The sequence below is a fragment of the Hemitrygon akajei genome, chromosome 7 (genome assembly GCF_048418815.1).
Source record: "Hemitrygon akajei chromosome 7, sHemAka1.3, whole genome shotgun sequence".
Lineage (NCBI taxonomy): Eukaryota > Metazoa > Chordata > Chondrichthyes > Myliobatiformes > Dasyatidae > Hemitrygon > Hemitrygon akajei.
This window is the reverse complement of record NC_133130.1, coordinates 28,405,817-28,421,138: the sequence shown is the minus strand read 5'-3', so window position 1 is coordinate 28,421,138 and position 15,322 is coordinate 28,405,817. Positions and strand designations below refer to the sequence as shown.

The window sequence follows — 15,322 nt, the reverse complement described above, 5'->3', positions numbered from 1 at the left end:
CCCATTCCACACACTCACCACTCCCTGCGTATAAAAAAAATTTACCCCTGACATCTCCTCTGTACCTACTTCCAAGTACCTTAAAACTGTGCCCTCTCGTGCTAGCCATTTCAGCCCTGGGTAAAAGCCTCTGACTATCCACACAATCAATGCCTCTCATCATCTTGTACACCTCTATCAGGTCACCTCTCATCCTCCGTTACTCCCAAAGAGAAAAGGCCGAGTTCACTCAACCTATTCTCATAAGGCATGCTTCCCAATCTAGGCAATATCCTTGTAAATCTCCTCTGCACCTTTTCTATGGTTTCCATGTCCTTTTTGTAGTGAGGCAACCAGAACTGAGCACAGTACTCCCAAGTGGGGTCTGACCAGGGTCCTATATGGCTGCAACATTACCTCTCTGCTTCTAAACTCAATCCCATGATTGATGAAGGCCAATGCACCGTATGCCTTCTTAGCCACAGAGTCAACCTGCACAGCAGCTTTGAGTGTCCTGTGGACTCAGACTTCAAGATCCCTCTGATCCTCCACACTGCCAAGAGTCTTACCATTAATGCTGTAATCTGGCATCATATTTGACCTACCAAAATGAACCACCCCACAGTTATCTGGATTGAACTCCATCTGCCACTTCTCAGCCCAGTTTTGCATCCTATCAATGTCCCACTGGAACCTCTGACAGCCCTCCACACTATCCACAACACCTCCAACCTTTGTGTCATCAGCAAATTTACTAACCCATCCCTCCACTTCCTCATCCAGGTCATTTATAAAAATCATGAAGAGTGAGGGTCCCAGAACAGATTCCTGAGGCACTTCACTGGTCACCGACCTCCATGCAGAATATGACCTGTCTACAACCACTCTTTGCCTTCTGTGGGCAGGCCAATTCTGGATCCACAAAGCAATGTCTCCTTGTCTCCATGCCTCCTTAGTTTCTCAATAAGCCTTCCATGGGGTACCTTATCAAATGCCTTGCTGAAATCCATATACACAACATCTACTGCTCTACTTTCATTAATGTGTTTAGTCACATCCTCAAAAAATTCAATCAGGCTCAAAAGGCACAACCTGCCCTTTACAAAGCTATGCTGACTATTCCTAATCATATTATGCATCTCCAAATGTTCATAAATTCTGTCTCTCAGGGTCTTCTCCATCAATTTACCAACCACTGAAGTAAGACTCACTGGTCTATAATTTCCTTGGCTATCTGTACTCCCTTTCTTGAATACAGGAACAACATCCACAACCCTTCAATCCTCCGGAACCTCCCTCGCCTCCCACAGTAGCCTGGGGTACATCTTATCCGGTCCCGACAACTTGTCCAATTTGATGCCTTCGAAAAGCTCCAGCACATCTTCTTTCTTAATGTCTATATTTTTAAGCTTTTAGTCCGCTGTAAGTCATCCCTACAATCGCCAAGATCCTTTTCCGTAGTGAATTCTGAAGCAAAGTACTCATTAATTACCTTAGCTATCTTCTCTGGTTCCAAACACACTTTTCCACCATCATATTTGATTGGTCCTATTCTCCACGTCTTACCCTCTTGCTCTTCACATACTTGCAGAATTCCTTGAGGTTTTCCTTAATCCTGTCTGCCAAGGCCTTCTCATGGCTCCTTCTGGCTCTCCTAATTTCATTCTTAAGCTCCTTCCTGCTAGCATTATAATCTTCTAGATGTCTATCATTACCTAGTTTATTGAACCTTTCGTAAGCTCTTCTTCCCTAGATTTACAACAGCCTTTGTACACCACAGTTCCTGTACCCTACCATCCTTTCCTTGTCTCATTAGAATGTGCCTATGCAGAACTCCACGCAAATATCCCCTGAACATTTGCCACATTTCCTCCATACGTTTTCCTGAGAACATCTGCTCCCAATTTATGCTTCCAAGTTCCTGCCTGATAGCCTCATATTTCCCCTTACTCCAATTAAACATTTTCCTAACTTGTCTGTTCCTGTCCCTCTCCAATGCTGTGGTAAAGGAGCTAGAATTATGATCACTGTCTCCAAAAGGCTGTCCTCCTGAGAGATCTGACACCTGACCAGGTTCATTTCCCAATAACCGATCAGGTACAGCCTCTCCTCTTGTAGGCTTTTCTACATATTATGTCAGGAAACCTTCCTGAACACACCTAACAAACTCCACCCATCTAAACCCCTCGATCTAGGGAGATGCCAATCGATATTTGGGGAATTAAAATCTCCCACCACAACAACCCTGTGATTATTACACCTTTCCAGAATCTGTCTCCCTATCTGCTGTTACTATTGGGTGGTTTATAAAAAAAATACCCAGTAGAGTTATTGACCCCTTCCTGTTCCTAACTTCCACCCGCAGAGACTCTGTAGTGTAGACAATCCCTCCATGCTGGGATGAATGGCCTCTTTGTTCCTATGTCTTGTGGTCTTCTGTTTGCTGGAGATATATATCCTTACTCTCACTTCAGTTGGAATTCTGAGTTGTGCTTTTTGTTTTGCAGATGAATGTGAGGAAGTGGAGAACCACTGTCAGAAAGTGATTAAGCAGCTGGAAGTTGTTCTTGGAGAGCCTTTACAGAGCTATTTCTGAAAGCAGTATTTTGTGAATGTAGTTTTTATATGTACAGTAAAGGTTTGTATTCAGAATCATGTGATTCTCATGTATTTAAATATACTGACACCATTGTTACAGTGGGCAGGATTTTATCTTAATGCGTGCAAACCAACATCTGAGAATTTTTACTTGACTTTGTTCAGGTTGGGCTTTGATGAGTAGGTAAATGTACAGCCTCATTATCACCATTCATTGAATTGATGGGTTTTTTTAAACTCCTGGTTATCACCCACAAATTATAATAAATGTTTAAAAATTATTATCAGTACTTTCATTATTTTATCATTTATGTGTCAAATTATCCAATTTGTTCATTAATTATTTTTCAAAAAAAGTGCAACAGGGCCCAAATTGGTTGTCTCTGATTCTTTGGGCAACAGCCGCCAAAAACTGCGAGCTTGACCAAATTCATATTGTTTTTGAAAAGTTAATTTACTGGCACTAATCATCAAATCAATAAACCTACTTGAGCCACAGTAATGTTGTTAGTGGAATTGTTGCCTCAGAGATCCAGGTTCAGTTCTGACCTGGAAGCTGTCTGTGTGGAGTTGCAAATTCTCCCTGGGTTTCCTCCCGCATCCCAGAGATATCAGCATCAGAATCTGGTTGATTATCACTGACATGTTGTGAATTATTGTGTTGTGAGGTAGCAGTACAGTGCAATACATGAGAAGTACTATAGATTACAATAAATGTTAAAATAAGTAATCGTGCAAACAGAGAAAGATAGTGTCCATGGGTCATGGATTGTTCAGAAATCTGATGGCAAAGTTTCAGAAGCTATTCCTAAAACATTGAGTGTGCATCTTCAGGCTCCTGTACTTCCTCCCTGATGGTAGAAGTGAAATGAGGGCATGTCTTTGATTGTGAGGGTCCTTAATGATGGATGTTGTCTTCCTGAGGCATCTCCTTTTCATGATGTTCTCCCTGGTGGGGAGACTAGTGCACATGATGGAACTGACTGAGTCTATAATCCTCTGCAGTTTCCTCAGTTGGAGCCTCCATATCAAGTGGTGATACAACCAGTCAGAATGCTCTCCACCGTACGTCTCTAGAAATTTGCAAGAGTCTTTGATGATATACCAAATATCCTCAAACTCTTAATGAAATATAGCTGCTGGCATGCCACCTTAATAACTGCATCAATATGTTGGGCACAGGATAAAGCTGACATTGACACTGCTCTCCACTTTCCACTGCTGGCCTATTGATGAGGACTTGTGTGTGTTCTCCCAGTGTTTCCTTCATTAAGTCCATGATCAATTCCTTGGCCTTAATGACATTGCATGCAAGTTTGTTGCCTGACCTCCAAGTTCCTCAGAATTCTGTGGGTTTTTTTTGCTCCTGATTCCAGTCTCTTGTCTCCATGAGCCTGTACCTCTAGAGTTATATAGATTGTAAAGAACCTTATTTTAAGGTGCTTGGCAGGGTAGATATGGAGTTGGTGATTCCTTTGGATGAGTGCTTGAAACCAGAAGTCACATCAAAAAGGTAATTAATCTTTCAAATTCTGTACCCAAGCCTGATGTGGGGGCTGAGGTGAGTAGAGTACATTAAGAGTAGATCTACAGTGATCAAGAGATTATGGTGTAACTGCGGTATAAGATCTGCCATTTTCTGACTTGAGTTACGGAGCTGGCATGAAAATCTGATTCCTGCTTCTATTTTTTGTGCTCCTAGATTGTTAAATTTTTTTTTTTTTTTTTTGATTACCTCAATGAAATGATCATTATAAAACAGGTTTTTAAAATGGTGGAGGGATTGAGCTTTGTGAGCAAACCCGGTATTTGTTTTCCAATACCCTCTGCCCTTAAAAGTGAGGGTGAGCTGCCTCTTTGAACTTCTGCAGTGCTGATTAAAAATTGCTCCCGTTGTAGTGTTTGGTTGAATCTGAACTCAGAAATACCGACTTACCATTATTGTTGCTGAGGTGGGTGGTATGCAGTTTTTTTTTTATATACATTTTCTACATTGCTACAGATTAAAAAAAACCCAGGTCGAAATGAAGAACATTAATACAGTGCAAAAATAAACATACAATAATAATATAATACAAAAGAAGATAATTGAGAAAGCACCCAAATTGAAGATATGTAAAATTAGTATCCTCCCCAAACCCCGCAACAAAAAAGAACTCCAGACCAACCACAACACAATCTAGAGAGTGTACATCAGGACATTCAAACCCCCAAAACTGTAAATACACTTAGCAACAAAAGATATTAATGCCTACTACCAACAAAAAAGGAGCTGAAAGCAAGGGACCGAAAAAAAAACCTTAGTTAAGAGGAAGGTTATGAAAATACTCAATAAAAGGTCCCCAGACCTTATGGAACTTTGTATCCGAATTAAGAACTGAATAATGAATTTTTTCAAGGTCTAAGCAGGACATAATATCATTAAGCCATTGAGCATGCGTGGGCGGGGCAACATCCCTCCATCTAAGGAGGATTAAACGTCTAGCCAGGAGAGATGGTATGCAGTTTGAGGCAGAATCTGCAGGTGATGCTGTTCCCTGTGCCCTTTGCCTCCATGGATGTTGCTTGACCCTCTGAGACCCTGTAACAGTTTGTTTGCCTGTCCTTAACAGCAAAGATCACAGATCTGGGAGGTATTCCTGGAGTCAGCAACTACAATGGTGCAGGGAGGGAGCCCTTATCAAGGGAGTCGTGCCATAGCATTGAATCTTGTTAAAGTTTGATTCATCCAAGCAAGTGGACACAATTCCATCCCACTCTTATTCACATGGTGGAACAGCTTTGAAAAGAGGGTGAGTCATTTGATACTGTTAAACATTGTATAAAGATACAATCATACACGATTCAGAGTTGGCTTGCCCGTGTTAGGGTAGAGGTCAATGGGGCAAACTGCCTTAAGGTCTGTAATCAGTGATGTTCTGCAGTGATCCATAATGAGACATCAGCCTCTTGTGATACATATAAATGAGGTTGAGGAAAACATGGGATGGGTTAATAAGTTTTCAGAGTAGGGAATAGATTAGAGAAAGGGGAGGGAAAGTATTAATTACTGGAAGTTGGAGAAATCAGTGTTCATCAGGTTGGAGGCTGCTTAGACAGAATATAAGGTGTTCACACAATCCTCCAACCTCAGTAACCTCATCGTGACAAAAGAGGCAGCCATGGACCGACATATCAGAACAGGAATGGAGATAGGAATTAAAATAGTTGAGCACCAGGAAATCCTGCTATTTTTGTGGAGGGAGCAAATGTGGTCCCACAGTCGACTTGTGGTCTCACCAGCATAGAGAAGGCTGTATTGGGTGCACTGACTACAGTAGACAGTGGAAGGTTGTTTTTTTGTAATTGGGAGCATGTACCCAATGGTGTGTGCAAGAATCAGTGCTAGAACAATTATTTCCAAGTTCAAAGTAAATTTATTATCAAATTATATACCTTGAGATTCATTTTCATGCAGGTGTTTACAGGAAAATAAAGAAATACAATAGAATTTGAAAAATTATACATAAACAAAAACTGACAAAAAACAATGTGCAATTTAAAATACTGTGAACTTGCATTGTAAAGAGGCCTTTGAACTGATTCTACAACCTGCAGATTTCTTTTAGAGTGGTGGCGAGTTAAGTTATCTGCACTGGTTCAGGAGCTTCATAGTTGTAGGATAATTGTTCTTGAACCTGGTGGAGTGGGACCAAAGCCACCTGCATCTCCTACCCAGTGGTAGTAGCGAAAAAAAGAGCATGGCCTGGATGGTGGAGGCCAATGACAGTGGATGCTGCTTTGTTTTTGGTAGTGCAACATGTTAATGTACTTACTGGTGAGGAAAAGTTTTGCCTGTGATAGACTGGATGCTATCCACCACTTCTACTTTTAGATCCAAATGGTAAAAGGTATAATTAGTAGTTTAGGGAATAAACAAAAATCAGTGGTGTTGATAGCCATGAGGGATGGTCACAGACTAAACAATCGCCAAACTAGGTGACACACTGGTAAATGGAATTAAATCCCGAGGCAAGTTGATGGACTTTATCTGTGCTATCAATGTCAGTCTTCACGTTGAATGGTTGGTTGTGCGCTGCCACGTACTGCTGATTACGACTTCAGAGTACAATGCCCAAAGATCCCTCAAGATGGCAGCATAGGTACATTATGGTATAGTTTGTTTTCCAAACCATTGGGTCAACCACAACTGAAATACACATTGCCACAATCTAAGGCAGACGTAATTGGGGGGCCATTCATCTCAGTGTTCCATCAGATAGAGCATTCAAGCTGTCTGCATGGAGCAGCTGACTTTCTTTTCTTGCAGAAGGGTAGGTTTGAAAGCCATGCTAAAAAGTAGATAAAAAGTAATTTTTTTCCCCACAGAAATAGAATGCCAATTAGGAGAAGATAGATCCAAGGCATGAGGTTAGAGGATCAGAGGAAGAACTTTAGTATTCAGAGGATAGTTGGAAGCTGGAACACTGACAGCATCCATAGTAGACAAACATTTACCCAAACATGTGAACTGTAAGGAATTAGAAGGCTTGTGCTTAAGTGCTGGTAAATGAATTTAGTGTAGATTGGTCCTTGGTCATACTGCACTCCTGATACATTCTGAACGGAAAAAATACTGTGCGTTGATGCTGCTATCACAAGCACACCAGTGAAATGGTCCAAGAAGCTATGACCTAATTGTATTATTTGCAACACTGCTTAAGCTCCTCAGTTTAAGTTTATGGAATGCAGGTCCAACATGAAATCTAATTTGACTCAACTCAAACCAACAAAAACAAACTTAAATCAATTAAATTCATAAGCTTTTTGTCTCTTATAAATGAATAACAATGCAGCTTCTCCTGAGAGCTATCCTTGATTTCTGCAGAACGTTAAATCTATGTTGGAAATAGGGGATTAAATGCTATGGACAACCAAAAATTATAGAATGAACATGGTATGAGTTTTAATTTTTGTAAACATATGCAGTACAGATGAAATCTTTAACCTGTGAAACACTAACTCTAAGAACTTAAAGAAGTTCTCAGTCGTAAATAAGCAAGATAATTTACTAGGCTGATAAGAGTGTAAACGATGTCTGCCAAAATATAAAATATCCTAGATTCAGTTAATACATTCTCAACAGCAAGGTTATTGCAAATTCAAGTATTAGACCTTATCCACATACAAAATGTCAAATGCAAAGAGCACAAAAGACAAAACATCTGCTTTAAATTAACATATATCTGGCAGACAGTGACTAAATTATGAATTAAGTTTGAACTTTTACTCAAATAATGACATACAAATTCTCATCACTAATAGCAAACTGGAAATCTCAGCCCATAGGACAAGATGAATTGCTTTGTAACTTACAGGTGATTGGAATAGTGAGCAAGGGTGGAATCGGAAGTAGTGAAATATTCACTGACTCAACATAACCACAATCCCAAATGAACTTCAGTTCTGCAAAACTATCATGCTAATAACCTGTTAGTTTGTACACTTCAGACTTTCAAAGTATGGATGTATAGAACTATAATGTTCCAAACTTTAAGCAATAAACCAAAGATCAAGGTGAAAAAAAAACCTTACATACACCCAAACAGAAAGGTGAGTTTAAACAGTTTTGATTACCGAATAAAGTGATATAGAAATTTATTGCATTTGTAATTCTTCATAGCAGTAATTTTTGATTTAATTTGTAATTAAGTTCAGCCAATAATTATTAAATACTGCAATTCAGCATAAAGCAGTGATGCTGAAATAATGCAAGTTTGTGGACAGATATCTGTACAACTGACACATCTGCAAAAGTTTGAAGCTTCATTTGAAATATGTACTGTGTATAATTCTGGGTGCAGAGTGTGCAAGTTTCCTATTGCAGTAGTAGGACTAAGTTAAATTTAGGGCTGGTGGACTAATTAAAAAGGTACAAGTGGATTGCAATGACTGTTTCAGCCTTGCATAGATTATTCAAGACAAGCTGTACAACTCCCATTTTGAGAGGAGAATTTTAGAGAAATTTGAAAATCTTTTGAGGGCACATTTTAAGAAAACATACTGTACATTCACACTCCAGGTGCCAATTAAGTCAAGTTTCAAAACTTTCTCCATTTGTGACACATTTCAGCTTGAAGTTAACACAGCACAAATTCAGTCATAGAAAGTGTTCTGCAAGTCTCATTGAAGATGTTGGTATATAGCTGTCTACTGAAGATACTAAAGTTACAGGTTTATGGTTATTCCAGGTTTAACTTCAGTTATAAAAATTTTCTAAATGTTGTGAACAGATTTAAAGATTTTTCAACAAGCTTGCAGGTTTTGTATTCCAGAGCAAAATGAACCAAATGCTGAAGGAAAATGCATTTAGGTTTATTTTTGAGAGTTTTTGAGGAGTTGACCTTCTATAGAAATGATGCAATCATCAAACATGGCTTCAAGTGGACTCAGTAAAGCAACTTTAAGCAAAAGCCATAAATAGGTCTTCAAATATCATTCAACAGTCCCCATAAAACAAACTCTTCTCAATTTGATCTCATGCTCTTTCTAGAATTGGAAACAGAATTTGGGTAGATTACTCATGCTCAGTTTGTCCAGCATTGATGTTTAATATTAGACAGTTTTCCATCTACCTACCAAGTCTGAACATTGATCAACTGGATATTTCCGGAAATCTCCAACATATCGATTTTATTTAAGTCAGTAAACCGGTGTTTGTAATCTACCAAGTGCTGCCCATTTACAGCTATCTTGAAGCAGTCAGACCCACAATAAATGACAACCTGTAAGACAAGAACACATTGTATGAACTTTTAAAAACAACAATCTTTGAATCACCCTAAATGTTTTGTATTCCAATGATTCACAGAAATTTCCTTCCCATCTTCCCCTTCAACACCTTAATCTTCATTAAAACATCCCTTTGCCACCTTGGTTCTACAGTGTATAACACTCATTTGTGTAATCTCTCCAATTTAACCCTCAAGATTCCAGGCATTTCTGGCCAATTTACATTGTTCTCTCACCAAATCTACTTGCCACTGCAAAAGTTGAGGCGTCTGCACCTACCATAAAATGGAGGCCAAGTTCTTCTCATCTAGCCTTCCCCATTTTCCAAGATTAGATGAGTATTAATACTACTCTGGTGGTAGCAAATAGACAGAAGCAGCTTTTATGTATTTGTATATGCAGTAATTTTATGTATTGCACTGCTACAAAATAAATTTCATGACATGCAAGTGATGATAAACTTGATTCTGATTTGGGTCCTCTATTGTGGACCAAGTGGAAAGGGGGCAGGGAGAAGGGAATCATAATTGGGGAAAAGGGGAAGGAAGGTAGGATGGAGCAAGAAGCACCAGAGAGATTCTGTGGTGATCAAAAAAAAATTGCTTACAATCAAATAACCTCTCCTGGTGTCTCAGGGCTGGGCGTGTCTGCACCTGCAACACCCCCACCTGAAGCAGCTCCTCTCCCACACCATTCCTAACATCCTTTGTTCCCGCCAGATTTACAAACTTGCTGTCTGCTCCACGTTGACAACAGTACTGTGCAAAAGTCTCAGTTGTGCGTGTGTGTGTATACATATACATACACACACACACGAACTAATACTGTGGCACAGTACTGTACCTGTTCCCCCAATTTTAATCTTAAATATTAAAATAATAATTGATGAAAATTGCCTTCTGTGGTATTTCAAATTTGCACCACAGTGTGTAGAGGCATTTCATTGTTCCTATACCAAATGGATAAATCCAAGTTTTAAGATTCTGCCCACTATTCCAACATTCCCCAAACAGAATAAGAAATGGAAATTTGTTCATCCCCTCATTTCTGCTCTGTCATTCAAGCTTGTGCTGGTCTTTATCTTAACATTGTAGATTCTCCTGAAAATCTACACAGTGACTGCAGCTACAGTTCTGTGGGGTAAAAAAAAAATGCTCCAAAGATTCATCTTTAAATGAGGAAATGCTTTAAATTGGCGCCTGAATGCCCCACCAATACTGTAATCTTCCATCAAGTTTTCTTTACACCTTAGTTCCAGAGGGAATAATGCTAGTTTGCTGAATTTCTCCTTCTGCAAAACTTATGCTGTTCACCCACTTAAACCAACACATCACGCTGAAGTGATGCCTAGAATTTCTCTAACCCAGGGCTGCATACACATGTAACACATGTAGCAGTCCAGATACACTTGAAATCTCATCTGAGACTTACTCAGTAAGATGGAAAAGTAATATTTATTTTCTAGCCCCCCCCCCATCCCATCTTAATTCCATGTGGAAATATTTAAATGTCAAAAAACTTGGGGAAAAAAATAGTTGACAATGTAGTATTGTGGCCAACAGTAATTCACTGTGAGCACAGACTGAGTTTTAGGAAGAGATAGACATCTCTTGATTATAACCAACCAAAACAAGATACATTTACATTTACTGTTCCAAGGATTCTGTAGAAATGTGCTTTTTACACAAAGTGAGATTGAAGAATAAAAAGTTTAATTTCACCACACTTCTGTTAAGTAATGTTAATGTTATGAAGATCTTCTCAAAAAGAATACCTCAAAATACGCATCTGGATTAAAGGGAAAATTATCTATTTTCCTCTCCTCTTCTCCCCAACTTTGACGGAGATAAGAGTTTCGGACAAAAGCTTTCTCCTTGAAACGCGGTGACAGATGCAACAGAATATCAGTGGAGGCACTTGATTGGAGATTAATGGAAAATCTGAAAGAAATTGTACTTATATAATATTACTTACAAATTAATTGAACTTATAAAATATAGAAGTATTATCCATTTGCAGTTTACTCCAGGTTCTTTGTAATATTCAAATACAATTTCCTGTGCTGCAGCAGATCTTTAAAATGAACTCTGGTCTAACAGCTCAAATGTAATTGTAAAGTGAGGCTCTTAAGATTTCAGATGCTAATTACTGAGATTATAATTGAAATTCATCATTAACCTACCTGTCTGGATAGCTGTCGACTTTACCCTGAATGGTGATTACACGACCTGGGCTCAACCCATCCTTAATTTTAGCCATATAAGGGACGGTCTGAAAAGAGATTTCAACCGTTTAAAATCTAAAATATTAGCGTCTGCGTAACAGACTCAGATCAGCAACATCAATTCTGCCAATTCACCAAGAAAAACAATTAAAGTCACAGTCACACACAGAAACACTTCTGCCCATTATGTCCATGATGAGCATCAATTATCCATATTCCTAGTTACGAGCACTCAAATCTTTAGCTTTTTATGCATTAGCAATTCAAGTGCCAATGAGGCACGGACTTGAGGAGGATTTTTATCTCTTTCCCCTTTGAAATCATTGTCAACAAAAATAAATTGAGGAAAAATTCACCTCAGAGTGGAATTACTCTTCAGAATTTGGGATCAAAACAGACTTCAATTACTTTTTCCTGCAGAATTTGCAAGTTTTTAAATTTCCTTCCGAAATAGAAGTAGATTAACATGATGCATGAGGAACACTGTGGAGGGTGCAGAAATGGTTTGCTTGGATTTGAAAGTGTGTGCTTTAAAACGAGGTTCGACAAATAAGGTTTGTGATCTCTGGAGGGCAGAGGCTGAGGGAGTAGCTTTAAATTCCATGGTGTTAACATATCACAGGATCTGTCCTGGGAGTAACACACAAGTGTCACCAAAAGGCAGCACACCACCACCTCCACTTTCTCATAAGTTTGCCTAGATTGGGCATGTCACCAAAGGCTTTGACCACCTTCCATAGATGCACAATGGAGACTGATGATGTCATGCTGAGGAATGGAAAACGCTACAGAGAATGGTGAATACAGCCCAGTCAATCACAGGCAAAGCCTTCCCTGCTGTTGAGTACACTCTGACCGTGGTTGTCCTTGCCAGGTTTTTCTACAGAAGTGGTTTGCCAATGCTGTCTTCTGGCCAGTGTCTTTATAATAGGGGTGACCCCACCATTATCAATACTCTTCAGAGAATGTCTTCCTCGTGTAAGTGGTCGCAAAACCAGAACTTGCTATATGTACCAGCTGCTCCCATAGCCCTGATCAGGTGGGTGGGGCTAAGCACCTTGAGGGTGACCTGTGGACAACTGGAGGGAAGGAGTGCCTTATACCTCCTTTGGTAGAGACGCATCTCCAACCGCACCCTAGTTCTCAGTATTATTTTTCATTTGCACATTGGCTGTCTGTCAGTCTATGTATAGCTTTTCATAAACTGTTGTATCTTTTTTCCTGTAAATGCTGGCAAGTAAAAAAATTCTCAAGGTAGTATATGGTAATATGTGCACACTTTGGTAATACATTTAAATTTAACTTTGATAGAGCATACAAGGTTATGAGAGGCAAAGATAAACCGCTGGTATTCTCTCCCCTCCCCACCAAAGCAGGGATGATGCACCTATGCTTAAATCTGCATGCGTTTAAAGTAAGTGCACAAATTCAAAGTAGATGTGTGGGCCTTGTATTATTTTAAAGATAGTAGTGGGTGCCTGGATTGCATTGCCAGGGGTGGTAGTGGAGACAATGGATACCTTGTAAGCTGAACAAGTTAGTTTAATTGGGCTTTTAAATTCCATTTTAATTAGTTCATTACAACATCACATGGTGAAGGGCCTTTTCCTGTGTTGTACTGTTCCATATTCTAAATCCAATAGGGATGGGAGGAGGGAAGGGGCAGACCTAGCAAAAAGGGAAGGAGGAGCAATCCTGTCAAATGTCATCCTTGGAGACTTGCAGTTGTACTTGAATGCTTCTCTCTGCTGCAGTGACCTCCAGACTAAATTACCAAGCACGTACATCAGTAACAAACAGGATGTGCACTTACCAATTCGACATTCGATGGGTTTGACTGCTGTAATTTAAAAAAAATATATCAAATCACATCAACTTGAAGGCAGAGAAAACTATTTTAAGAACATCAGCATTCAAACTTACAATCCCATCTGTATTTGTTTTCTTTATTGGAAGGTCAGAATATGGATTGTCCTGCTGTTGAAAACAATTAGATCAAAATATTCATTATACAATATAGCTTTTTAATCGCTACAATTGAACATTTACAGTTTGTATAATTATTGTATATTAATCAAATATGGGCAAACAGCATTTACTGTCAATCCTTAGCTGTTCTTGAGAGGGTAAAGGCTTTTAACCACCACCATCTTCCTGGCATTACAACACAGGATATTGTTGTCCCAGAGTCACTGTCAGCCTCCACAATCTTACCTGCCCCCCCCCCCCCCCCCAACTATCATAGCCTCCCTTATTTCCTTGTGGCTCTGTTTCTTTACACCACAGGAAGCTCAGTGCTCCTAGTGGAGCTCACTGCAGTAGACTCTGCTCAGTCACGACAGCACAGCCAAATACCCAAGTTCACTGATAACCCGGCAGTGGTGGGGCTCATCACCAACAACAATGAGGCAACTACAGACAGGAGGGGAATGAGCTAGAGGCCTGGTATCAGATGAATAACCTCTTCCTCAATGTCATCAAGACAAAGGAGATGGTTACCGGCTTAAGGAAAACCCACATCACTCTGCACTGGCAGCACAGTTTCAAACTACTGGGAGTGCACATCCCACATGAACCCTCAATCCCATGAGACATCCCCCACGGTGAAGAAAGCTCACCAACACCTCTACTTTGATGAGGCTGACAAGAGCGGGTCTGGGCACATCAGCACACAATATTCTACAGCTGCAGCTGAGAGCATCCTAACATGCTCCAACTGTACGGTACGGAATCTGCACAACTGGCAGCAAAACCTGTCCAATAAGCCAACGTAGCCTAACGGACATCAAGGGCATAGGTACAAAAAGATGCTGGAAAAGGGCCAGGAATATCAAGAATCCACACATCCTGCTAAAGGAATATTTGTCCTACTCCCATCAGGGAAGAGACTCTGCATTATTCACGCCAGGACCACAAAACTCAAAAACAGTTCTTTCCCCCAGGCGTCAGACTGATCAACCCTCCACCCATCAACCCACCCCCACCACCACAACGTACACATCACTTTATGTACATCAGTCCATGTATAGAACCGTTACTTGTACATTGTGTTTATAGGGTTGTTTTTATTTATATTTATTGTTCTTTATGCTGCATCGGATCTGGAGTAATAATGATTTTATTCTCCTTGACACGCATTTACTGAAGAATGACAATAACCAGTCTTGAGGGTGCCACATGACCTGGGAAATGATGTTTAACAACGTCAAAGCTTCTAGTAATGCCGATAGTTATTCTAGTGCTCAAAGTTCAAAAATATTAAATGCACCAGATGAAACATCAACTCTACTGCAACAAAACTTTTATTGTTCCCTTTGAACTTTGGAGAACATATGATCTGATACACAATATGTGTCTCTAAATTCTCTGCTTAAATTCTAGTAGCACCATCAAAAGAGACAACAGATTACAAGAAATTTAATTAGTTTATAAGATTATAAGGCATTGGAGCAGAATTAGGCCATCTGGCCCATTGAGTCTGCTCTGCCATTCAATCATGAATGTTCCCTTTTTTTCCAAATCTCCTCCTCAACCCCAGTTCGAGGCCATTTCCCCATAACCTTTGATGCCATATCCAATCAGGAACCTATCAATCTCTGCCTTAAATACACCCAACGACCTGGCCTCCACAGCTCCAACAAATTCACCCATTTTTCCCCATCTGTTTTGAAAGGGCACCCCTATATCCTGAGGCTGTGCCCTCTTGTCCAAGACTCTCCCACCATGAGAAACATCCTTTCCACATCTACT

At 39.9% G+C, this 15,322-nt stretch overlaps 2 protein-coding genes across 5 annotated transcripts in view; one reads left to right on the top strand and one right to left on the bottom strand.

The window, feature by feature from the left end:
- Positions 1–2,858, top strand: part of heatr1 (HEAT repeat containing 1) — a 103,539-nt gene extending 100,681 nt beyond the window's left edge. The window contains exon 45 of the mRNA XM_073050569.1: positions 2,487–2,858. Within this exon, the coding sequence (XP_072906670.1) occupies positions 2,487–2,575 (89 nt within the window). The 3' untranslated portion in view covers positions 2,576–2,858. The remainder of the gene's footprint in view (positions 1–2,486) is intronic.
- The window catches only part of lgals8a (galectin 8a), a 52,489-nt gene that overhangs the window by 24,887 nt on the left and 12,280 nt on the right, over positions 1–15,322 (bottom strand). The window contains exons 5-10 of one of the 4 annotated variants that reach the window (XM_073050572.1): positions 13,496–13,549; positions 13,386–13,412; positions 11,531–11,619; positions 11,123–11,288; positions 9,196–9,341; positions 5,971–9,105 (exon numbers count right to left, since the gene is read on the bottom strand). In XM_073050572.1, the coding sequence (XP_072906673.1) occupies position 9,105; positions 9,196–9,341; positions 11,123–11,288; positions 11,531–11,619; positions 13,386–13,412; positions 13,496–13,549 (483 nt within the window). In that variant the 3' untranslated portion in view covers positions 5,971–9,104. Of the gene's footprint in view, positions 1–5,970; positions 9,106–9,195; positions 9,342–11,122; positions 11,289–11,530; positions 11,620–13,385; positions 13,413–13,495; positions 13,550–15,322 lie in introns of those variants that run through there. The other 3 variants (XM_073050571.1, XM_073050570.1, XM_073050573.1) reach the window with 3 other exon arrangements.